The 27,432-nt window shown below is 36.7% G+C and overlaps 1 protein-coding gene across 1 annotated transcript in view; it reads right to left on the reverse strand.

Moving 5' to 3' along the window:
- Positions 1 to 27,432, reverse strand: part of ADGB (androglobin) — a 176,574-nt gene that overhangs the window by 70,055 nt on the left and 79,087 nt on the right. The window contains 7 exon segments of the mRNA XM_065888845.1: positions 2,884 to 2,986; positions 6,666 to 6,729; positions 7,919 to 8,104; positions 8,966 to 9,003; positions 15,689 to 15,818; positions 20,508 to 20,598; positions 23,515 to 23,689. Coding sequence (XP_065744917.1) covers positions 2,884 to 2,986; positions 6,666 to 6,729; positions 7,919 to 8,104; positions 8,966 to 9,003; positions 15,689 to 15,818; positions 20,508 to 20,598; positions 23,515 to 23,689 — 787 coding nt within the window.

Consider the following 27,432-nt stretch of genomic DNA (forward strand, 5'->3'; position numbering starts at 1 on the left):
ATCAATGTGATAAACCATATTAACAAATTGAAGGAGAAAAACCATATGATCATCTCAATAGATGCAGAGAAAGCTTTCGACAAAATTCAACACCCATTTATGATAAAAACCCTCCAGAAAGTAGGCATAGAGGGAACTTTCCTCAACATAATAAAGGCCATATATGACAAGCCCACAGCAAACATCATCCTCAATGGTGAAAAACTGAAAGCATTTCCACTAAGATCAGGAACAAGACAAGGTTGCCCACTCTCACCACTCTTATTCAACATAGTTTTGGAAGTTTTAGCCACAGCAATCAGAGAAGAAAAGGAAATAAAAGGAATCCAAATTGGACAAGAAGAAGTAAAGCTGCCACTGTTTGCAGATGACATGATACTATACATAGAGAATCCTAAAGATGCTACCAGAAAACTAATAGAGCTAATCAATGAATTTGGTAAAGTAGCAGGATACAAAATTAATGCACAGAAATCTCTGGCATTCCTATATACTAATGATGAAAAATCTGAAAGTGAAATCAAGAAAACACTCCCATTTACCATTGCAACAAAAAGAATAAAATATCTAGGAATAAACCTACCTAAGGATACGAAAGACCTGTATGCAGAAAATTATAAGACACTGATGAAAGAAATTAAAGATGATACAAATAGATGGAGAGATATACCATGTTCTTGGATGGGAAGAATCAACATTGTGAAAATGACTCTACTACCCAAAGCAATCTACAGATTCAATGCAATCCCTATCAAACTACCACTGGCATTTTTCACAGAACTAGAACAAAAAATTTCGCAATTTGTATGGAAACACAAAAGACCCCGAATAGCCAAAGCAATCTTGAGAACGAAAAAAGGAGCTGGAGGAATCAGGCTCCCTGACTTCAGACTATACTACAAAGCAACAGTAATCAAGACAGTATGGTACTGGCACAAAAACAGAAAGATAGATCAGTGGAACAGGATAGAAAGCCCAGAGATAAACCCACGCACATATGGACACCTTATCTTTGATAAAGGAGGCAGGAATGTACAGTGGAGAAAGGACAGCCTCTTCAATAAATGGTGCTGGGAAAACTGGACAGGTACATGTAAAAGTATGAGATTAGATCACTCCCTAACACCATACACAAAAATAAGCTCAAAATGGATAAAGACCTAAATGTAAGGCCAGAAACTATAAAACTCTTAGAGGAAAACATAGGAAGAACACTCTATGACATAAATCACAGCAAGATCCTTTCTGACCCACCTCCTAGAGTAATGGAAATAAAAACAAAAATAAACAAATGGGACCTAATGAAACTTCAAAGCTTTTGCACAGCAAAGGAAACCATAATCAAGACCAAAAGACAATCCTCAGAATGGGAGAAAACATTTGCAAATGAAGCAACTGACAAAGGATTAATCTGCAAAATTTACAAGCAGCTCATGCAGCTCAATAACAAAAAAACAAACAACCCCATCCAAAAATGGGCAGAAGACCTAAACAGACATTTCTCCAAAGAAGATATAAAGAATGCCAACAAACACATGAAAGAATGCTCAACATCATTAATCATTAGAGAAATGCAAATCAAAACTACAATGAGATATCATCTCACACCAGTCAGAATGGCCATCATCAAAAAATCTAGAAACAATAAATGCTGGAGAGGGTGTGGAGAAAAGGGGACACTCTTGCACTGCTGGTGGGAATGTGAATTGGTTCAGCCACTATGGAGAACAGTATGGAGATTCCTTAAAAAACTACAAATAGAACTACCATATGACCCAGCAATCCCACTACTGGGCATATACCCTGAGAAAACCAAAATTCAAAAAGAGTCATGTACCAAAATGTTCATTGCAGCTCTATTTACAATAGCCCGGAGATGGAAAGAACCTAAGCACCCATCATCGGACGAATGGATAAAGAAGATGTGGCACATATACACAATGGAATATTACTCAGCCTTAAAAAGAAATGAAATTGAGTTATTTGTAATGAGATGGATAGACCTAGAGTCTGTCATACAGAGTGAAGTAAGTCAGAAAGAAAAAGACAAATACCGTATGCTAACACATATATATGGAATTTAAGGGAAAAAAATGTCATGAAGAACCTAGGGATAAGACAGGAATAGAGGCGCAGACCTACTGGAGAACGGACTTGAGGATATGGGGAGGGGGAAGGGTGAGTTTTGACAGGGTGAGAGAGAGTCATGGACATATACACACTAACAAACGTAGTAAGGTAGATAGCTAGGGGGAAGCAGCCGCAAGGCACAGGGATTTTAGCTCGGGGCTTTGGGACAGCCTGGAGGGGTGGGATGGGGAGAGTGGGAGGGAGGGAGACGCAAGAGGGAAGACACATGGGAGCATATGTATATGTATAGCTGATTCACTTTGTTATAAAGCAGAAACTAACACACCATTGTAAAGCAATTATACCCCAATAAAGATGTTAAAAAAAAAAAAAAAAAAAGACTTTGCCTTCCAGTGCAGGGGATACAGGTTTCACCCCTGGTGGGGGAGCTAAGATCCCACATGCCTTGCAGCCAAAAACTCAAAACATAAAACAGAAGCAATATTGTAACAAATTCAATAAAGACTTTAAAAATGGTCCATATCAAAAAATCTTAAAAAAAAAAAAAAAAAGAATGATGACTTGTATAGGTAAGAAGCAAAACAGAGGGACCAGGTGTGTTCAAGAGGTGACCATAAGACCACAACACGGAGAGGGACAGGTGGCAAGAGTGAGTATAATCCTTGATGTCAGAGAAGTAGGAAGATCTTAGGAGGTCTGGAGAGGGAATAAGTTCCTTCACACATTATACATTCTCCCTGAACAGAAAGTGAGTTGGGATCTCAGACAGTAATTTTCTCATAGCCTTCTTACCTCCAGATTCTCCCCACCGTACCAATGCAGAATAGCAAATCAGTAGTTCAGTGGGCTTTAGACTGTCCACAAATAGATAGTAGGACACACGTTCATCTGAGAACTGCAAGAAATCAGACCAATCATTGTATTTCATATCAGCCTATTAATGCTGTATTTTCCACTTCTATTAAAAGTACAATATCTAACATTTATAGAGAATTTACTGTGTTCTAGACACCACGATAAGTACTTTACAGGTTTAATGACAGGAAGAAAATCACACCGGTGAATGTTGGCAGCAGTCCACGGAAGCTGGGTCTGCAGGGCCTGTGTGAGACTGGCCACCATATCAGAGAGAGCCAAAGCTCTTCCCCGTGAGTAAAGAAAAGGGATATGCTTATTCCAGAAATGACAAATAGACGAAGAGATTGAGCCCAGAGCTGAGCAGTACTCAGAGGATAGGTCCTCAATAAGCAAGCAGTCCATGGAGTAACTTTGGCAGAGAAGGGAAATGTATGCTACTTGGTGGTTTTTGATATAAACCCTCTATTCCTTCTTTCTACAAGATCTTCAGAAATATACCCATTGTACGTTAATGAACCAAACTGGATTTTTGTTTTGGGCATGCAAGAAAGTACTGAGCACAACTGGAATGTCCTTTAGTGGACAGCCACATAAGGATTACATGAATATGATTTTAATCCATCTTATGTGGGTACCGTTAATATCCATAATTATGGATGGAGAAACTGAAACACAGAGAGGGTAAGTAAATTGCCGAAGGTCACAGCACTTGCAAGTAGAAAAGCTGAGATTCAAAAGTAGGTCTGTCTATCTACCTGACTCCAATACTGATCACAGTCATTGGGCTATTATTGCATTTCAGTTTCCCAGAGCTTCGGCATAATTTTGACTGTGGTACATTGTAAATGTGTTAATTTGTCATTACACTTTAAAAGCTTTCTGTACTATTGAACAACAATATTTAAATCACAGGTTGCAATACAAAAGAAAAATCTCTAGCAATACTGTGAAAAAAGAGATCCTTATTAATCAAATATAACAAGATTTCTAGAAATGCTTGGTACAATGTAACTAATGAAAATGATCGCTTCGCTCAGTGTCTTCCAGTAGTTAGCATTAGACTTTATTTCATTTGTTTTCTTTTGGCTGCCACACGTTGGTGATAGAGGCAGTTGTTTCAAACACTATCTAAAACTATGAAGGGCCCTGCATTTGCCAGCGCAGCCTGCGTGGCTGAGGAGGGGATTCTGCCTAGAGATCATTTGTTGTCATTTTAAAGAGCCTGAGAATTTGAGGGTGAGATGGCCCCCGAGGCCACATTCAGGGGCTCTGCTCTGGTGCAGGGACCAGATACCTTTGTGAGCCCCTTGCCAACCCCCATGACATCTCCCAGGGGACAGCTAAGGGATGTGCTGCAGATAGGCCTCAGGCTCTGTGTCTCCAGCTCAGCTGGTAGCGCCTGCGGCCACTAAAATCAGGACTGTCTGGCCTCAGACCACGAACAATCCATATTAAAGGCCATTAAGTTTGGGTACCAAAAACATCCTCTAAGAAAAAGCCATCATTTTCTCAGACCATTGATGTTAAAAAAAAATTCAGGGGAATGAAGGGACTCATAATGGATGCCATCATTTTATTTTGCTAAGCTGGGACTTTAAAAGGAAAATAAAATTCTCCTTTTACCATCACTTCATAAAAATAGGATCGGAACAAAGAACAGTTGGCCATTTTCCAAACACACATACACATATATATGAGGGTGGTGATGTATAACAAAAACTCATATGCTAACTGCTCTTAGTAATAACGACAGCCAGCATTTATTTTCACTTACTAAGTATTAGGCATTCTTCTAAGTGTTTTACACATGTTCTCTCATTTATTTCTCAACTCTATGATGTTGGTCTGTCACTGCCATTGTATAAATAAGAAAACTGAGGCAAAGAGAACTTAAATAGCTTGCTCAGAGTCCCACCTCAGATGCAATCTAGATTCAAAACCCGGCAGTCTAGCTCCAGAGCCACTCATCTGCTTCCTCCAAAGGTGTGCTCGTGAGAAAGGCGCAGGTTTTACATCGGATGAACGCAGTTCTCATGATGCCTGCGCCACTTACTAATTTGGTGATCTTGGGCATTTTACCCAAACTTGGTCTGCCTCAGTTTCCTAACCTGAAAATTGATAATAATAATTGTCCTTTCATTGAGTTTGCTATGAGGAGTTGATGTAATAAAGAACCTAGGTCAGGGCTAGGAACAGAGTCAGCACCTATAAATGACTATCATTTAAATATTGCCAATATTTTGAATATGACAACATTCCTAAGTTAACTGTAAACGGTATATTATTCTCATACCATACTCTGGGTTCCGCTATTCCCAGTTAACAGGCTTGTTTTGTTTTGTTTTGTTTTTTGTAAAATTCGTAAAATCAAAGCATTCCTCTGGGTGATTTTATAGATAGACTTCAGAACCTGGTCACCCATTCTGCCACCCCTGCAAACCCCACCCCAGTCACTACTACAGACCTGATTCTTACTTTCAGAGCAGGCAACCAGCTACAGAGCACCTCTTGAGGGATGCACAAACGGTTTTCTCCGCCTGCATTTTCATCTAGTACAAGTGCAAAGGGAGAAGTCATCACCAAGCCTCCTACTTCCCCCTCCAGCTCTGCATGCAGTTCATGGAGATGTCGGGGGAGTATCACTGGGGGCTTGCAGGGCCCCATACAAGCAACATGCAAGTTTCAGTGCAATTTAGTTTCCCAGGATATGTTTCACAGTTTTCCACAAAATTCCACTCAATTTTGACATTTGTTCGTTAATTCATTCAACATTTTTTTTTTTTTTTTTTTACCAATCTCCTACCTCATACCAGGACCTGTACTTCAAAAGTAAAGGACAGAGTCGTCCTTAAGATGCTGACAGAAAGTGGGTGGGTAGGTGGGGGGGCACAGAGAAGTGACCATGCAGTTAGGATGGAGGGAGGGAAGTGTCTGGGTGGGGACAGTCATACAGAGTGCATGGAGTCAGGGTACTTGACCCAGACTCTACAGGCAGGGAAGGAGGTCTCACAGGGTCAAGGACATCCATGCTGTTCTGAAGGACTTCTAGGTGTTAGCCAGATGAAGGCAATAAGGATGAAGAAGAATGAACTCCAGACAGAGGGAAGAACGTGGGCAAAAATAACAGAAATGTTAGTGAAAATGTGCTTATATTTTAGGAATTGTGCGCAAGTCAGTAAACACTAATTGAAACCAAATGTAGTGAATTTACTTGTGCTTTTCCTTCAGTTATTCGTAAGTCAAAACTTCCTTTATGTGAATTTATATAATAATGTGGCTCAGCATTGACCCACGGCAACACAACCAGATGGATCACACTTGGGGATATGAGGTAGAAGAATTTTGCTTGTTGTCTATATCAGAGATTAGTAGAAGACCCTAAGAATTAAATATTTTTTATTTAAGATTTTTTTTTTGATGTGGACCATTTTTTAAAGTCTTTATTGAATTTGTTACAACATTGCTTCTGTTTTATGTTTTGTTTTTTTGGCCGCAAGGTATGTGGGATCTTAGCTCCCCAACCAGGGATCAAACCCGCACCCCCTGCATTGGAAAGCAAAGTCTTAACCACTGGAGCACCAGGGAAGTCCCTTAAATTTTTAAATATAATTATGTTAGAAGTTTAGAAATGCTTGATAAATTTGAAAGTGTTTTTCACTAGCATGATTCCATTAAAAATTTAAGAAGGGAAAGAAAAGAGATCATAATCTATTTACCTTGAATTCTGATTTTTGAAAGTTAAGGCAATATGAACTTGGCTTGTGGAAAATATATATATTCCTGAAAAACATTATTTATAACAGGTTATTGTCATCATATGCAACAAAACAGTACTACATGCTAAGTTTCTCAGAAGCAAATAATTATAGGCAAAACGGGTAAAGACAGATGAAAGTTAAAAAAATAATAACAACTCAGAAAGGAAAAAAGTGGTTGCCAGGGGCTAGAGGTGAGGAAAATAGGGAGAGATTGGTAAAAAGGGCACAAACTTTCAGTTATAAGATGAATAAGGTCTGAAGATCTAATGTATAACATGGAAACTATCATTGATAACACTATATTGTATAATTAAAATTTGCTAAGAGAATAGAACGTAAATGTTCTCACACACAATAAAAAAATAAATATATGAGGTGATAGATATGTTAGTTAACTTGATGGGGGGGATCTTTCACAATATATATATGTATCAATTCATCACCATGTACACTTTAAATACTTACAGTTTTGTCAATTGCATCTCAATAAAGCTGAGAAAAAATAATAACTGTATTGAATTAGTTGTCTGAAAGGGACAAAAATTATCTCCTTCAGTGGATAAACTGGCTTCATCTTAATAAACAAACAAATAAGTCTTTGAGGATTAGCTGAAACTGGCCTGAGACTAGTTTGGCTATTCATGTTTCATGTGGACAATCAACTCATCCATATTTCCTTCTAATATTTTTTTTTCTTATTATCTATTTTATACACATTAGTGTATATATGTCAATCCCAATCTCCCAATTCATCCCCCTACCCCCCCACTATCCCCCCTTGGTGTCCATACGTTTGTTCTCTACATCTGTGTCTCTATTTCTGTCTTGCAAACCAGTTCATCTGTACCATTTTTCTAGATTCCACATATATGCATTAATATATGATATTTGTTTTTCTCTTTCTGACTTACTTCACTCTGTATGACAGTCTCTAGGTCCATCCACATCTCTACAAATGACCCAATTTTGTTCCTTTTTATGGCTGAGTAATACTCCATTGTATATATGTACCACATCTTCTTTATCCATTTGTCTGCCGATGGGCATTTAGGTTGCTTCCATGACCTGGCTATTGTAAATATCCTTCTAATAGTTTTGTTTGATATTATATCAACACCAGACTAATATTGGCTTAACTCTTTTAAATGAAAGCTAAAAATGTATAGCTTATATACCCACTGTAGTAAATGCACACAAAAATTTATACTTACTGAAAGCATACACAGAAGTCTTCAAAATCTAACCATACTTCTTTAGAAACACCATTATTTACTGTTGCAAGTTCCTCCTTTGATTTTTCCTGTGTTGCTGTTGTCTGGCTGACCAAATCTCTTTCCAGACTGATTCCTTCAGCTGGATGGGCTGCATCATTCAATCCATAGTCTGGTAGTTCATCTGTGTACAGCAGAAGACAACCATGTCAAACATACCTAATTGTTAAATATTAAATTATTAAGATATGAAAAATTGTAGAGGAGAGCTCACATATCAAAATCTATTTTTGAGAAAATATTTACTGAGATAATAATTTACATGCAGGCCTCAGATTTGTAGAGGTCCATACAAAGACCCATTTTCATACCCTCAGGAGAATTTAATCATAACTTACATGCAGTGTGTCCAGAAATTTTGAAATCACTTTCATAAATTTGTGCACACATTCTTTAGAGATTAAAGTTATAACAGAAGTTAGCTGGTTTATGTATTTAAAATCTGCTATAAACAGACATATTCATGTAAGAGGGGCTGACGCAGACAACAGAAGGAGAAGCAAAAACTTGAAAGATCTATTGTGATTGATGTATTTCTGTAAGCCCTGCAGTCAGTGATTCCGTAATCTTATTTTATGCTTATCAAGAAATGGCATAAAGTTCTCATACACTTTTCTTGAACCAGAATGTTATATACACACACGCCACATAACACTTTTTTGGATTTTAGCCTTGGTCAAGTATTTAGGATATGAGGAATTTGCAATGGTTTCAGTGCTTTGATCATAATATGCAAGCATTAAGACACAAGAACTTTACTCATGGGACTTTAATCAGATAGTCTTTTATTTTGACTTTAAGCTTGAATTTAACAAGTGAGATTATCTGATTTTTCTAGCCCAGAGCAGATTAGACCCAACACATCAGAGGAAGCACTGGAGGGAGGCTGCTGAGAGCCAGGAGGAGGGAGAGCAAAAAGCTGTCAAGAAGCAGAGACCCCTTTGTGCTTTGATGTCTGTGAAAAAAAGTCACGAGAAGATTATTAATTTACCTTTTCTGAGTATAGCTTGTGAAGCAGCATTACCCTGTGAAATGAAAGGAACACGCTAAGAAACCATTTATAAATTCGACAAAACATTACAGCTCTCTAAAGCACCACAGTTTTTAAAAAGTTAATACAGTCTTTTAAACACTGAAGAAATAGATTTCTACAAATACTTACTAAAACCTACAGCAAAACGAAATTTGTTTTTAACCTTAAAATTCAAAAGATGTGAATTTGGCTGAGAGTTTAAGTTTGTGACATTAAAATACAGAAGATATGAGTGTATTAAACATTTGAATCTTATAATAAAAGTTAAATAAAAACAGTAATATCCCCGAGTAGATATACTAGTTGGTATGGGGCACCTATAATTAATACAGATTGAGTAAAATGAGATTATGATTGATAATTAGTGTATGGAACCTAAGGGTTATTTCAAATTATAAAAATGTTTTCTCAGATTTTTAACAGGGAAAATAAGCTTCACATGTATAACTCTGTTATCTCTGGGACACAATTAAAATAAGTATAAAATAAAATGGTATAAATTTATACAGACTGATGGGTGATATTTTGGATGATGTAAAGTGTATGGAGAAGCCAACAGAGTAGACAAAACTGAATACTAAGTGCTGGTGAGAAGCAAGCTCATCCACACCTTAGGACCCCAGAAACAATTAGCGGGCATCTGGGAAGGACAGAATGAGATACAGGTTGAAAATACAGGGATGGGTTGAATGTCTATATAAGGAACAGACAAATCCCCACTTCTCCCTAATCCCTTCTGGTTTAGCATCTATCCTTCTTCTGCTTAAATAGGACACTGGAAGTTGCTTCAAGTAGAGAAATTAAATGAAAAGTCTCCAGATCTGGGTTCACAGATACCGTGGGAAGCAAGAAAGTTTACTACACAGAGAGGAGAGGAGTTAAGTGAACATCCACATGCTGAACTTTGAGACTCTCAGGAGCCCTGTGCTGCTCAGCTTTCATAACTGGTGGATAAGGATATAACAGTCCTTATGACCACATTCCACCCCAGCAGGGAGATTAGAGGACCCTTAACCTGAGACACTGAACAGAGCCAGGGAAAATCCTCAGGGAATCTGATATTTGGAGCTAGTCCCACCCCAAATGAAGCTCATTTACCCCCAATTATCTCAAATTAAAGCTTCCAGTTGACAAGCTCTATCCATGCCATAAAGCTTCTTCTAATCAGCAGCTCTTTAATTTCATAAATTCCTTAAATATATGTGTACAACAAAGAACTGCTAGATAATTGAGGAAAGAGTCTCATATAAAAGAAATAAACTAATGGGTGTGGGTAGGGAGAGTCATGGGAATCAGAAATGATAATATAGGGAGAAATTTTTAAGTTAGTAATATCAGAAAGTTAAGAAGATATTCATTTATCAAATAAACTATAAAAATACAATCAAGAACAAGAGACAGTTCTTGGAAACTAAAAATAGGAAAGTGAAATAAATTCAATAGAAAGTTTGGATGTAAAGTTGATACAAAAGACTCAGACGAAAACTAAAAAACTTTTCAAAGAAAACATAGGTAAAAATCTTCACGACATTGGATTTGACATTGGTTTCTTAGATATGACAACAAAAACACAGACCGCAAAAGTAAAAATAAATAGGGCTACATAAATAATCTTCTGTCTTTCAAAGGACATAATCAACAGAGTGAAAATGCAACCTATGGAATGAGAGAAATTATTTGCAACTCATATGTCTAGTAAAGGGTTAACATCAAGAATATATGAAGAACTTCTACAAAAACAATATAAAATAAACAAACCCAATTTAAAAATGGGTAAAGGACTTGAATAGACATTTGTCCAAAGAAAATATACAAATGGCCAACAAGCACATGGAAAACGTCCTCCACATCACTCATCCTTAGGGGAATACAGATCAAAACTGCAATGAGATACCACCCTCACGGCCACTGGGATGACTACTGTTAAACAAAAAAAGAAAAAAAAAACAGAAAATGACAAGTGTTATTGTTACTGTTATGTGGTGAGGATGTAGAGAAATTGGAACCTTTTTGCAGTTTCTGCGGGAATATAAAATGGTGCAGTTGCTATGGAAAACAGTATGGTGGTTCCTGAAAAAGCTAAAAATAGAATTAACGTATGATCCAACAATTCCACATCTGAGTATATACCCAAAAGAACTGAAGGCAGCATCTCAAAGAAACATTTATACACCCATGTTCATAGCAGCATTATTCACCAAGTATCCATTGATGGATGTATGGATAAACAAAAGGTGGTATATGTATATGCACAATGGAATATTATTCAGCCTTAAAGGAAAGAAATTATGACACATGGTACAACATGGATGAACTGTGAGGACATTTTACTAAGTGAAGTAAGCCAGCCAGCCACAAAAATACAAATACTGTATGATTTCACTTATATGTGGTACCCAGAGTAATCAGAATCCTAGAGACAAAAAGTAGAATGGCGGTTTTAAGGGGCTGAAAAGGGGCAGGAATGCAGAATGATTTAATGGGTGTAAAGTTTTAGTTTTGTAGATGAAATGATTTCTGGAGGTTAGTGGCACGGCAATGTGAATGTACTCAATATTACTGTTCTCAGAAAAGGAAATTCTTGTGGAAAAAGTATAAGAAAATTCTGCAGAACTGGAAAACTTGAGTATCCAGGTTAAACGGGCTCATGGAGTACCTAGCACAGTTCATGTAAACAGACTCATTTACGCAGCCAATCACTGTAAATTTTTCTTATTCCAAGAATGGAAGGAATGTCTTAAAACATTCCCAGAGGGGGAAAAAAAGAGTCATACAGAACAGATCAAGAATCAAAATGTTATCTGTATTCTTAAGAGCAATGGTTGAAGGTAAAAGACAAAAGTTAAGGAACAGAGTTAAAATTCTGAAAGAAAGAACATCCACACTGGAATCCTACAACACGCCAAAATATACACCAGGGGAGGGGGTGGAATACAGACATCTGCAGGCATACGAACCCCTCATCATTTTCACTTCCCATGCAGCTTTTCTCAGGGAGTACTAGAAGATGTGCACCACCTAAATGAGGGTATCAAGTAGCAGGAGAGCATCGTTTCCAAGAATTAGAAAACCCATCAGAGGAGAGAGAGAAAAGAAAGTCCAATGATGACAGGTGCAAGTTTCCATCAGTTGGAACAAGAGCAAGAGAGCAAAGGATTCCAGAGGGTGATATCTCCAGGAAAACAGGTGGCATTGGTAGAGTTATCTGATGTGTTTGTGTGGCAAATGGGGTTTAAAGGTACTTGTTCAATGGTGTTCCTTTTTCTTAAAAAAGAGTGTTTGGGAAGGCTTCCTAATGTGTCATAGAAAAAAAAATGAAGTAATTGGTTTGTACAAAAAGTTGTGTAAGAAAAGAAATTTGTCTCTCCAATAAAAATCCTTCCACAGCTAGAATATTTTTTAACGGAAGAATACTTTTCTTTATTACCATCCTTCTATTACAGCTTGAAGTAATGATGAAGGTGGAAAAGGAAACAGGTAAATAATTAATGCCTGACTTGCACTAAATATTCCTAAGGAAAGTCTGAAAACAGGCCTATTGTCCCTAATATTTGTATCTATCTTAAGGGCAAAGGTAGGGTAATTTTGCTGTTTAAAAACATGAACTATATTAGGCTGGTCTAGTCTGAGATAACAAACCAATCCTGAAATTTCAACGGCTTAACACATAGGGTTAACTTCTCCCTCATATTCAGCCCATTTTGGGGGGCTCCTTTGCAAGGGATTCCTTTCCCAGTTGTGATGTAGGGATCTAGAAACTTGTATCTTGTAGCCTTGCCACCAGGATACGCAGTTTCCTGATGGTTGTGGGAGAAGCAGAGAGCTGCAAAGCCACGTGCAGACTCATTAAGTGCTTCGGCCTGAAATGGCACACGTCACTAATGCCTGCGGTCTATCAGCCAGATTGTGTGTCGAAGGCAAGCTCATAGAGCAGGGCCGGCTTCATGAGTGTGTGATCACTCAGGGCGCTGGGCTCAGAAGGGCCCTGTGTTTGTTTTAATGCTCTGCTGTCACTCTCTTGACATTCTTAATAACTGTTGAACAAGGGGCCCTGCATTTTCATTCCACAAGTTATGCAGCCAGTCCCAGTTACGAGCCAGGAGCCAGACCTGTGAGAGGCCTGGGAAATATACAAGGGGCACTGAGACTCCCGGGGGGCAGTGGGCATCTCAGTCAGAGATCCTGCCAATCAAGCCACAATGCAGAGCCCTTCATTTCCACCGTTGGGGCTCCAGCTGTTACGGCTTGTAGAACTCTTAGCTTCCCCAACGGTTTCATCCCTATTAGGTGAGAAGCATTACGTAACAGCTCAAGAAATCTCAACGGGGTCTGCTCTGGTATCCAGCCTCACAGCTAGAGTACTGATTGGACAAAAACTTGTGAAATGAAAAAATCTTGAAGACAGAGGAAAGTGGAGGTATGGGATGGTAAGCGAATACAGGAGTGCTAAATCCTTATCTTCTGTAGCAAGAGGTCAAGAGATAATGTTTAATTGATAGATGGAGAAAGAGCGGAATTCAGCCATTCAACAAATACATAACAGTGTCTGTCATGTGCTAGGCATCTTTGCAGGTGCTGAGGGAGAAACAGTATATGACAAAGATCAAGATCTCTGCCTTCATAAAGGCTTCTACTTAGAAATATGGAGATACATAGCAGAAGAAACACTTAAATAAAAGTGACTGACTCTGGGGAGGAAGGCTAAAGAATGAGGAGGGGTAATACAGGTTGGTTATTTTATGATTATCGTTTTGGTAACTTTTGACTCTTTAAAACTATTGCATATAATACTTTGAAATTAAGAAAAAAAGTTTAACAATGTTTAAGCCTGTTCATTCTTCTTGCAAGATTTCTCATCTGTTAGTCTCTCCTTTTCAACTAATTCTAAAAAATGTGTTTACCTGCGTGTGATTCTCTGCCCTCCAATGTATCTTATACCATTTATAGAGGTTGGTAGAAATCAACTACGGTTCATTCACATAATGAAAGAGTATGTGACTTTAAGAATAAAGATGCTCTTTAGGCATAGTGAAATTATCTCCAGTATTTACTAAGTAAAAACTTAAAAAATTTTCATTAAGTTTTGAGTAGAAAAAGGTGGAATATTGTGTGTTACTTTACATTTACATAAAGACACCCTGAAAGTGTCCTACAGAGGGCAAAGCAGTGAAAGTGGGAGAAGTACTTACATGGAAACAAGAATTCTTGATGTGTGCCTTATAATTTTATTTTTGAACATGCAAATATATTATGCATTAAAACCCTTTCCCACCTACCACACTGACAGAAGTTGAAACATCAGACAATATATGGGTCGGCCAGAATGTGGTGCAGAGAAAATTCTCATCCAGTGCATTTTATTGTAAGGTTAAAAGGTGAATGTCCTATGAGCCATCAGTGATGCTCCCAGATTCATATCCTAGAACAGAGCTTCCTAGGCTAGTATCCACTGGGGCCCATGGTTAGATTTTAGGAATCCATGAACATGGTTGCTTGAAAGATTATTTTCATCTTTAGCTGAAGTTCAGCATTCAGTTTTCTTCAGTTTTCAATTTATCAATGCAGGTGAATAGCTACAGTGTTATTGGCAATAACTGTGACTTTATCCATGAAAGAAATCACAATATTTTACATTATATTAGAGTTGTTGCAAAATCCAAAATGTCACATATGCTTGAAGTTACAGCAGTTATTAGGCCCATTGTCAGATTCCATGTGGTCACATCTTCCTGCCTACAGACACTCTTGTAACCTGAACTGCCCAACTATCTGGGAGCTATCCTTTAGTATACCTTCAGCCACCAAATCGTGAAGTTGTATGTTCACGCGGTGCTAACCCAGACAGCTGTTCTGCTTTCCACTGTTCCCTGTTGCCAATACTCAGCTCATATGCAGAAAGAGATAAGTTGTATTCATCATGTGTTTTAGAAAATTGACCAAGGGAGACATAACACAGAAAAGTTCACAAACCCTGGAACTACAGAAACTCTTGCATGTGTGTACAGGGACAGTCAAGATGAGTCATGGTACCACTGCTTGCAATAGCAGGAAACAAAAAGCAATGAATGTAGCCATTAACACTGTGAAAGATGTTTTTAAATGGTAGACTAGTTATGTATTAAATTTCTTTGGCCAGTGAAATGAATGAACTGAAACATGTGGCAAAAGAGACAAATCTCATAAGCAACATTAAGAAATCCCAGAAGAATTAATACAAGAGCCCACAAAAATAAAATGAGGATGACAATGAAACCAAGCTATATATTGTTCATAAACGTGTACATAACTGACAAAATTAGAAGAGCATGGAGTTGACAAATACCAGACCTTGTATGGCAGATAGGAGATACAATTCAGAAGAGACACATGTGGAACTTCCCTGGTGGTCCAGTGTTTAAGACTGTGCTTCCACTGCAGGAGGCACGGGTTCAATCCCTGGTTGGGGAACTAAGGTCCCACATGCCATGCAGTGTACACCCCCAAAAAAAAGAGAACATAGGAGACATCTATGAGAGATGAATATTCCACTTTCTAATCTAGAAGATGGGTACGTAAGAAGTTTAGTTTCAGTATTCTTTATTCTGCTCAAATGCATTTATGTGTAATATATTTCACAATTCAAGAAAAAAAATTTTTATAGTTAAGAATCAGGCTAATAATAAGAGTAACATAGTTACCTGAGACATATTTCTTGTCAATTGACTTAAGTCTGTCTGGCTAAAGGTTGTAGTTTCATCATTTTCAGTAAGGGAAGATAAACCAGATCCTGGAAGCACCCCTTTCTTAATCAAAGTTCGTACAAAATGACTAATGGAAAAAAAAGAAAAAAACTTCTGTTATCTTAATCTCTTGTTTAAAGCTACTAATAAATAACTGCAGCTTTTATTGAGATATATTTGACATATAAAATTATATTAGTTTCAGGTATACAACATAACGAGTCAATATTTGTATATATGGCAAAATGATCCCCACTATTCTAGTTAACGTAGGTCACCACACACAGTTACAATTTTTTTCCTTGTGATGAGAACGTTTAACGTCCACTCTCTTAGTAACTTTCAAATATACAACACAGTATTATTAACTATAGTCACCATGCTACACATTATGCCCCAGGACTTATTTATTTTACAACTGGAAGTTTGTACTTTTTGACCCCCATCACCCATTTCATCCACCCCCATGCCTTGCCTCTGGCAGTCATCAGTCTGTTCTCCTGTACTCTGTATCTATGAGTATGTTTGCTTGTCTGTCTTTTTTAGATTCCACGTATAAGTGGGATCATATGGTATTTGTCTTTCTCTGTATGACTTATTTCACTTGAGATGTCCTCAGGGTCCATCTATGTTGTCACAAAAATGGCAAGATTTCCTTCTTTTTGAATGGCTGAATAATATTCCGTTGCATAGTGATGTTTGGTCAACAATAGGAAGTTCTGTTTTTTTTCATTTTATCATTCTCATTCCTTTACAACCAGTAATTTATTTTGCTTCATGTTAAAAAATATTTAATTGCTATATATACTACTGGAGCAACATTCTCTATCAGTCACTGCAATGGTGTAAAACTTTTCTGGAACGCTATTTATTTTAAAGCTATGGTGGCCATCTTTGAATGTTGATGATCAGAACACATAGGAACCTGGCATTTAGAAGTGATTTAATTAAGTACCAGAGTAATGTAGCAGTGAAATAGGGCTTGGAGTCAAAAATTTAATGATGCATGTTGAGCCCTTACGTTTACAACTGTGATATTTATACTAGCTACCCAAGTGTACAGTATTTTCTTTCAAGTTATTGCTGACATGACCCCAAATCAGTGTTGCCACAGCTAGAAGTTTATGGGTACAGTAAAAAGATATTTGTTATAGTACAAATATATTAGGTGTTTCAAAGATAAAATTAAATTTCATGTATACAGAACTTCCCATACTTTTGGATTTTTCCTTGCTAGTGTTCTGTAAAACTTGGTTCACCTCAAGCTAAGTGTCTCTGAAACTGCCACTAGAGGGTGGCACAAACATATCTGTGAGGCTCTGATTCTCTAAAACAAGGCCAGGAGCCAGGACTGGGCAAACGGGGCATGTTGTTACTACAGTGACAGTGTTCCAAGGAAAGGCAATTGTGTAGCACTCATTCTCCAAGGCTCGCCAAAAAAACGGCTTTGCTCTTATGCTGACCTGAGAACTCTGACTGTCCAGCAGTCAGGTGCAAGGAAATGCCATTCACATATTTCTGCTTTGGGCTCTGCCAGATAAAATGGATATACTAGGGAATTCATAACAGGTTCAAGCAGTGGATAGATTAGTTCACTGAATCCAATCACTTGATTGAATCCAATCAAGTGTTGAAGTCACCTAGACCTGGGTTAAAGAATTTCATGCAACTTAATTAGGTAAAAACGCTGAAAGAAAGCATACGAAAATTAAGTAAGAGAGTCAACGTCGGAAGTTCAGGTTATGAAACCAACGCATTTGTGGTCTCTCTTGGCATAGGGATTCTAGAAGCCTGCATGTGACAGTTTGAATCCTGAGAAAATTTGTCCTGGTGGTATGCAGCTCTGGTTCATACAATCCGCAAAATATTTGAGTAATATGCAATCTCAGTAAGCTAAGAGATAATCAAAAACTATTTGGAATATGGTAAAATCATCATCTTAGTGGATAACACTAACTATAAAATTAATTGGAAAAAGTATAAAGCATTAGTATTTTTATGTTACATTTAAGAAAATTCTGTCTTTATGTGGTATTTCGTATTTGTAACAGGTGAAAGAAGTGTAGCATGTTACATAATCCAACAAATTAGGCTATAAAATGTGTAGCTTTATATTTAATTTTAGGTTTATAATTAAGTTATAGGTATAAGAAAATTTTGGTTTGTAAAAACCAAGTGTACATAGGAAAAACCAAGGTTACCAAAAAACATTTTGATTATTTGAACTTTTAATGATGATTTATATAATTGGCAAGATTTTATTTGTGATTTTTGCCTTTTCAAGAATTACTTAAAGCAAAAATAATATATTAGTACTGTTGTAAATGCAATTTAAAATGTTTAAATTCAGCTAACTAAATTTATTTAAAACTTTTATAGAAATTAATAATTTATGTATAAAATAAGATTTTTTATAAGTTAAAATGAAAGTTTGAGGAAAACTAGATTTGCAAATACATAACAGAACAAATTTTTAAAACCAAAGAAGCAGCAAATTGTTTTTTCTGTTTATAAAGCTTGACATGGCTAAATGCCATGTTTGTCTACTAGTGCTGCCTAGGGGGTCCCTCTTCACCCACTTTTCAGTGTTTAATCGTTGATGCATAGAACTGCAGGAGCCTTAAGTTAAAACATTTGAATAATGTTTCTAATATTTTCAACTTAACTAGTGTCCATAAAATTTAAATTAACAGGCTATGATGTAAAGAAGCTCTAAAAGTAGGACAGTACAATGAACAGAATTCTGATCTAAATTTTGATTGCTTTTATTCATCAGCTTATATTCTTTTTTTTTTTTTAAGATGTTGGGGGTAGGAGTTTATTAATTAATTAATTTATTTTTGCTGTGTTGGGTCTTCGTTTCTGTGCGAGGGTTTTCTCTAGTTGTGGCAAGCAGGGGCCACTATTCATCGCGGTGCGCGGGCCTCTCACTATTGTGGCCTCTCTTGCTGAGGAGCACAGGCTCAGCAGTTGTGGCTCACAGGCTCACAGTTGCTCCGCAGCATGTGGGATCCTCCCAGACCAGGGCTCGAACCCATGTCCCCTGCATTAGCAGGCAGATTCTCAACCACTGCGCCACCAGGGAAGCCCCATCGGCTTATATTCTTATCGTGGATTTTAATATATCCAAGAGGAGGATGAAACACATCTAATTGTCATTATATTTGTGACCTATCAGCCGTTCAAAAATTTTAATGACGTTCTAGTAAAGTTTAAAAAAAAATTCAAAAAAGTACACACATCATAAATGTAAAACTTGCTGAAAAATCACCAAGTAAATATGGCCATATCAGATCAAGAGATATTCAGATTCAGATCAAGAGATATTAATATTACCAGCACTCCACAAGCCCTGTCAGACATGCTTCCCAATCACAGCTAGCACTCCGCGCCACAGGTAACCACTATCAAGACTTCCAACACCATATGTTGCTTTTTCTTTTCTTTTTAAAATCTATATTAATAGAATAATTAAAACTAAACTGTATACTTTTTATACCAGATTACTTTGGTCTAATATTTTTGTGTGTGACATTTATCCATGCTGATTTTTTTGCAGTATTTCTTTTGCTTTATATCTATATATTATTGTATTATGTTTGTCTATGGTTTTACTATGATTATCTAGCTGCAGTTTTCTCCGCATTTACATTACTTGACATTTTTTCAGAACTTGCTGAATCTTGACTTGATTTTTTTTAACTTTTGGGATAATGTTGGCCATTATATTTTTATTTCATGATTATCCCCAAACTCTCCTCTACTTCTGAGACCCACTTGCAAGTATGTTGGTCTTTTTCAACTTTTCTTACATGTCTTTTATTAAACTTTTCCTCATTTTTTTTTTTTTTTTTTTTGGTCTCCATACTTCAGTCTGGATATTATCTTTTGACTTATTTTCCACTTTGCTAATTGTCTTTTTTTTGCTGTATCTTATCTGTGATTAAACACATCCACTGAATTCTAAAATTTCAGTTATTACATTCCTTGGTTCTAGAATCCCTATTTTTTTAAACCATTTTAAATACTAGTATTTATTTTTATATTTTACAACTTTATTGAGGGGTTACTGAAGTACATTTAACTGCACAAATTTAAAGAATAGATTTGATAATCCTTGATTATGTATATATTCATGTGTTAGTTGTCAACTGCTTCATAACAAATCACCACACTTTTAGTGGTAATAATCGTACCACCCACTATTCCTTCTCATTATTGCTATCTGTGGACTTCCTTTTCACCACTATGAACTCATTAAAAACGTTAGACCCAGGATGATAATTTTTATTTCTACCCCTATTGTCACATTCAAATATTAGTAAATTTGGATTCTTCCTCCCCTTCCTCCTTTTTCTTCTTCATTGTCTTTGCTGTTGTATTTAGTTAGCTCTTTTTTTCTCCTCTAAGAGTGACAGACTTCATCTCCCAGGTTTTTATGACAATCATTTGATCTTGTGATTTAATTATCAGGTAATAACCAGAAACATTCCCCAGTGCTAATGTTTAAAGTATAACAAAATACTGTGTTGTTCTGAAGCAGAAGCCAAAACTATAAAGCCAGACATATTTAGGCCTCGTTTTGAACAATTCAAAATTTATCTTAACTGTTTATTACTGTGAAATAGTAGCTAAAAATTTTATTTTCCTATGATCAGTGCATTGACACAAACTTTAATACATTTGTCACCAAGGGATACATTTTTAACTGCGCAAATCACAAAATGCTTCATCTGTTAACAAGATGAATTCATGGGAAAGAATGTTCTATACTTACGTTTCTGTTGGGATTGTAAATGGAGTCATTCTATAATTCAAAAATGGACTTGAAATCTCAAGAAACTGGTCAGGCTTCTTTACTACTAATTCTAAAAAGAAAAAGGTAGTGTGATGTACTTTTTAAAAATTTTCCAAGATTATATGTAAAATTTGACATTTAATGCAGTACTGATTAGTTTAACTATTTACCCAGCAAACTTCAATAGAGTTAAATAGAAATGTACTACGATACATAAAGTTTTGTATTAAAAAGGACTTTATAGATCCTACCAATATGAGATTTCTTTAGTCTACTTCTCAGTTGCTTTCCAGATTTACAAGGTGAAACAATGAAGTCTCAAGGGAGAAAGTCAGCAGTGTCTCCTAGAGTTATTACTTGGCATTTGCTGCTATTTCATATACACAAAAGACTTTCTATAAAAGTCTTTTACTAAAAATGTGCTCTTTTAGTTAACCTCTACAACACAATTGCTCAGGACATGAAAAAAATGTGGACTAATACATGGAGGTTGTGGAAGAGCAGAAAATGTAACAAAGTAAAGGTCATAAGTAGAAAAGAAAGCAGTAGTCAAGAAAAATGTTGTGGGTATTCCTAAAGACGTCTGAAGCTGACATAGAAGTAAATTCTCAATGGATATAGCACACAACCCATGCACTAACACGGTGAACATTGAAATTAAACATTAGGCATAATTATTTTAAATAAGCTCCTATAGCAGTGGAAAGGATGACCACAGGACGAAGAGAAGTGAGACTATGACACAGTGCACATGACTTCTCTGTGCTTGTTCTGTGATAACCTCTATACTGATCTCTCTCTCTCTCTCTGTTTCCTGTTAATTTCACTTTAAATATTAAATCCAATAGAGAGAAGAAAGACAATGATGTGGTGAGCCTCAAAGCCGGACACTGCGGTTATGGAATCCTATCAATCCGTAGGTTTTCTTTCCCAGCTTACAATGGAGCTATCAAATTACACAGAATTACACAACAGTCAATATCAAAATCAGGAAGTAGCTGAATGTTCAGTATTTTTCCTTTCATTCAGCTATTCCTGATGTTCTGAATGAAGAACGGTTGTGTGGCTCTATGCATTTAACTAAAATATAGCATTCAGTAGTAAAAGATTTTCTTTCAAGCATCATGCGAATGCTGATCTTTGGTTGGAAAGACAGAAGAAGATAGGAAGGAAGGAGGGAAGGGAAGGAGGGAGGGAGGAAACTGGAAAGTTCTTGGAATCCAAAGCAACAGTTGGCACTTTGGTGGCACAAACAGCCCGTTGCAGAAACTCAAGGAATGTAAGGAAGTAACTGAAATAATCAAGCAGGAGGGAGAGAGGCAGACAAGTCTAATAAAAAAAAAAAAGATGAACTGACCATTTCTCCTGTATATCTAAACCAGATATTTCTTTAATCTTTGTTCTTTCCTGTCCAGGATAAAAACATGTTGTGCTAGAAAATCTTTGCCACCAGCTGTACTGGTTGTATAAACGTAGGCAGAAAGCAAATGTGAGGAAAATTACATGGTTAACAGTTGTTATTTATATCTTAAAAACGTGTAAATTATGGTTGGAAGTAGGAGGCAAGGAACAGGTAAATACTCCAATCTCTGTGGCTAATGCGGTTTTAGGATCCTGAGTACCAACGAGACTTACGTATTACCCTGTGACTGAGATATGGTTCCTCTCCCCTGCACTGAAGGATCAGCAACACTTGAATTGGTAGCAGAAGCCACAGCAAGCACCATCAATAAGGGTACAAGCCATGGTTCATGAGCCCAACCACTTAAAGCTTATTTATATGCTTCTCGGGGATGCTTTTAGTAAACTGGCACTAGGTATGTTCATCATGGCTTTGTCTTCATTGTTCATTCAGGGACAGGCCTGTGAACCCTAATGCAGTAACTTCTAGAATGTGATGACCTGTTACTGGATGGATACAATTAGAAGATACTGAGGTATTGGAAAAGACAAAGGAAGAAAATGCGAAAGCAAGGAAATGAACACAAAAAAGATAACAAAAAAAGCTGTTTTTGAACAAAGATAATTTAAACTTTTTGGAATGGGAAATATATATACACACATACACACATATACATATGTAAACCATATGTAAACATATGTAAACCATAGCACCACAATTCTCTATCACCCTTCATTAAAAATCGCAAATATAAATTAGCTACGGAAAGGCCATATGTTTATGCTGAATTAATATAAACAAATTAAGTTATTCCTCTAAGCCATAATTTTTTAATTATTAGTTTTTCTTTTCTAATCCCCTCTCCTTCTGATTTTTCATTTATGGTCTTGCTCATTTCTTCTCTCGCCATCTTGGTCTCTCTTCCATTCAAACGTGGTGCTCATGGAAAAAGGAGTAAAAATGAAGACTTGTCGAGAAAATGATTGAAGGAGCGAAGAATTAGACATGGATTAAGAGGAATTTAGAAATAAAAGGTGAGAATAAGAACAAGGTGGGAACAGTCTCCCTGCCCCATTCTCAGCCTGTGTGAACCTGTGTATTTCTGAGCACAACTGCCATTCACTGTGGCTACATGACAACACTGACACAGGAACCAGCCCAGGGTAAAAGTCCTATTCCTATAGGAGTTTCAAACAGAAATCAGTCAATTCAAAGATTATGTCCTACAGGGCACTGTAGAATGATGCCCATGTTAGAAATTCACACCAGTGGTCTAACGTATATGCTACTTAACCTTCTATGTTACTTACTACCAACCACTTTTTTATCACAGTTATAATCACAATGCCATCACCCAAAGAATGGCCTTTATATATCTGGCCAGTTTAGACATGAAAACCAAACTGCTTGGCGTCTGAGATGTGCAGAATTAATCCTTTAAAGACATAAAATTCGGACATAAAATTAAATGAAGGTTTTAACTGTAATGTTGAGTTGTTTGCCTTGATATGTATCTCATTACAAATGAAACTATTAGAACTTCATAGAAATGTTAATAAGATTTTCAGACAATATGATTCATACCTTGAGCTTCATCTGTTATAACAGTTTCCTTTTTTTGACGAAGGAGTTTCCACGGAGGTACAGGGGGTAGTTTTGGTGGTGCTATAAGCGGGCAAGACCTGGTTCTTGTCACCAGCACAGGATGGCTACAGGTGTGGGAAAGCCCATATTCCCTAAGCTTCTCAGCAGAATCAGCCTAAAAGGTGGAAGGCAGATTTAAAAGGATTCTTGTATTTGCCTCATGCCCTTAAGATAATACTTTTCGTCATTATAAAAATACTATCACCACTAGAGAGACATAGCGGTAATAAGAAAAAAAATAACCACCCGTATTTCTACATCCCTTAACATAAGCACTATTACTCTTTGTATTTCTTTCCATCTTTTAAGTTATCTGGGGCCCCCTTTCCTTATTTACAAAATGAGAGACTAGAACCAGAAGCCACTTTTCAGTTCTAAGAGTTTAAGATTCTATGGGATTGCAGAAGTCTTAGTATATCAGTTTTGGTCCAAAATTAATCAACTACTATTTTTATAGGTTAAAGCTCTGATGCAGTCCTTAACATGTAAAGTCTTTGTCAGTTTGTTTTTTAAGCACCAGCAATTGCTACCTAGTGTTCACAAAAACCCACTGCCTTTAGGCGTCAGGTCCGTGAGGGTAAGCGGTTGCCTTGTCTACAGTGTCCTCAGGCTCCGCCCACACGAAATCCTCATGATCGCGCCTGACAATGGAGGCATTCACAGAAGGACAGAGGGTAGAGGCTGTCCTGTGTCCTGCCAGATCAAGTCGTTTCCCAGGCAGATGCTTTCCATATTTGACGGTTCAGATCTCCTGAAGCCACTTGGCTTTGGAACAATTCAGAATAAGATTTAAGTAGAAATTCAGTTACTGACTGATGGCTGAAATATGCCATAAGTAATCAAAAAGTATGTGAAAGTTAAAGTAATGTACACTGTAGTCAAATTCTCATGTTCACGGTCTAAATGTTGAAACATTTAAAGTAAAATAAAATATTAACTACCTTAAAGTCAGTTTTGCCAGTAACTATTTTTCTTCCTAGTGATTTTGCATCATTGATTTCTATGCAAATAGCAATGTTTGAAAATGTAAATTTATAAAGCAGTCATTTAAATTGGGATCAGAAACCCACCTTTTAGCCTATTCTAAATTATTGCCTCAGCTACAACATGCCTTGCTGTTGGGGCTGTTTTTCTATAGCTCAAACTGTAGCTCAATCTATAGTTGAGGCACAAAATAGGCAGGGGTGTCCCTGAGCTAGAACAGTTCTTCCTGAATCCAGAGATTAATTATGATGGTAATAATTAATAATTGTAAGAAAGAGTTAATCAGTGCATTATTAAGTCCAGTAGAGCCACTTAAAAGCATTATAAGTATGTGAAATAAAGAGGAAAGCACTTCAATGTTTTTGTGGTTTTTTTTAAAAAAAGGCCTAATTTAAAGGAGAGGAAAATGCCACATCCCCTTTATCCCATCTGTGAATGTTAACAATTCACTGAAAAATTCAGAAACCCCTGGAATTATGCCTTAGAGTGGCTTAAAAATTTTTTTTCATAGATGCTATAAAGGCTAAGCCGTTTTTGTATAGATGCTATAAAGGCTAAACTTTAACTCTGTCAAATTTTAGAAGTTTCCCAACACCTGAAAGGAACCCTTTCCAATAAGAATTTATGGAAGAATACATTGCTGTTATTCAATAAGTTAATGTCTCGGTATAGTAATAAAAATACATTACTGTAAAATTTACATTTAAATAATATCCAAAGTAGTATTTATAAGTTGAATAATTCCCAGATAGTTTACCGTTCAAAAATTTGGTCTACACATCTCAACTCCTTCTTACAATTGCAATCACAATTGTAGTCTGTTTGCTTTCTTTTTTGAGCTGCAGAGCATCAGAAAATAAAACTATTTAAGGCATTTAGAAAATGTAAGATATTGTGTCAAATAATTAAGTATGGTATTTTCACCTATTGTATTGTTTGAATAATCCACAAAAGTACTAGCTTGATGTAAGGTATGTAAGCCAGTTTCTCTTACTTCGTTTTATTTCCAACATACTACACGATACTTCTGAATGACATAAAGTAATGCTATTAATAATAGTTATAGTTTGATATCGAGAAGCTTTGTTCAAGGGGCACAAATTTCCTTAGAGTAGAATTAGGGACAGAGAAATTTAGAATAGTGAAACGTTCTAGTGAAATACTGAATAGGCCTTCAAGAAATATTTTTGAATAATTCATTATGTAAGACAAACTAGAAGTTTCCTTGTCCATAAAACCCTTTCACTCCCTTACCCCATCCCACCTCAGACATTCTAAAAGTAGGATTTTGAGTAGATAGGGGAGGCTTTTTTAGAACTCCCAGCTCACCCATTTAAATAAAACTAAAACCACTTAGAAGATCCAGGAGAAAGAGGATGGGGGAAAATGTGGGGTAATTCTTAACACTTTGTTTCTTCCCAAGTTTTTTTTTCTTTTATTCTTGCATTCTTTACCAATTCTTTAAATAAAAGTATTGACTTTATTTTTACAGCCTGGTCTCATTGTCTTTGGGGTTAGAATTTTTTGCAATGTACTCCATTTAACAAAATTCCACTAGAACAGAACTTGTTTTCTGTAGATTCAGCTTGAAAATATTATATCATCTTTACATTCTGATTTTTACCAGGAGAATGTGTTCATCCTAATAAATAATGTAAAAGAATCAGTAGGAGACTGTAACGCTGTAGTCAGTTCATTACAGCCTTGAAGTTCATTTCATTACTGTTATAGACACTGGGCTCATTTCTGAAACTCTGGGCCCTTTAAGTCATTTCAACCCCCAAAAGGAGGATTTATAATACTCTGCACATCCTGGCTCTCTCCCACATCTCAAGCTGCCTCTAACACTTCTCCCTTTGCCATCTGTTCAACCTCTAGTAGTCCCTCGAACCCACTGGGTTCTCCTTCACCTTCAGACTTTCCCACATAAGCTTCCCTCTGCTTCAAGCACACTTTTTCCTATTTTCCAGGCTAACATCTTAAAGCCACTGCTTAAACATTTTTTTTCCCCCTTTAGGAAGACTTCCCTAGTCATCCACTGGAGAGAAAGATGTGTTTCTGCTATGTGTCCAATACTCATTTATCCACTCCTTCATTAATTCATTTATTTGGTCACTCATTCAACTTTTTTTATTTTAATGCTACACCTACCATGTTCCAGGCACTCTCCATCATGAGAGTCTTCTAACTTTATTACTGTTGTTGCTTATCTGCCTTTCTCATTGACTCTAAACTTTGTGGGGAGCGTCCTTATTAATCATGTTCACCGTGGTGTCCTCAGATCCCAGCTCACTGTTTAGGACATGTGGGGTAATTCAATTAATAAACAATTAATAAACATCTGTTGAATTAATGAATAAACATGAGAGTTTCTTTTTTCAATTAAAAATTTTGTGTTTACAGGTTAATTTTTCAGTAGAACAGCAAAAAGTTCAAGTGGATTATTTTGCACCTTCTTTGTGTAATGAAGATGTAAATTCTATCTTTATATTTTTCAGTTTTAAAAAGTGTTTAAGTACTTCCCATACGTGAGGCCAGGACACTCCATAAAGCATGGCTCATGTTCTTTTGTAGTCTATGATGTTAGACTACAGGAATATCTAAGACAACACCTAGGCCAAGGCTGGGTAAGGAGATTAAAAAAAAATCAGGGCTGACACAGGCAGCTGAAATCCTAACTCGGAAGACTTGGAAGCCAGGGAAGCACACTAGGATTTAACCATGGCTAAAGGTAAATAACTTTGAAATAAAAACAGACACATTGCCCCTTTCTCTACATTCATAATGGCACATTATGTTCTGTTGTCTTGACAATATTACCCTTGTTATATTACAGATTGTCGCAGGAAGGAATGCTTCCTATCTAAAAAGAAA

This window comes from Phocoena phocoena, chromosome 12 (genome assembly GCF_963924675.1).
Source record: "Phocoena phocoena chromosome 12, mPhoPho1.1, whole genome shotgun sequence".
NCBI classification, from domain to species: domain Eukaryota; kingdom Metazoa; phylum Chordata; class Mammalia; order Artiodactyla; family Phocoenidae; genus Phocoena; species Phocoena phocoena.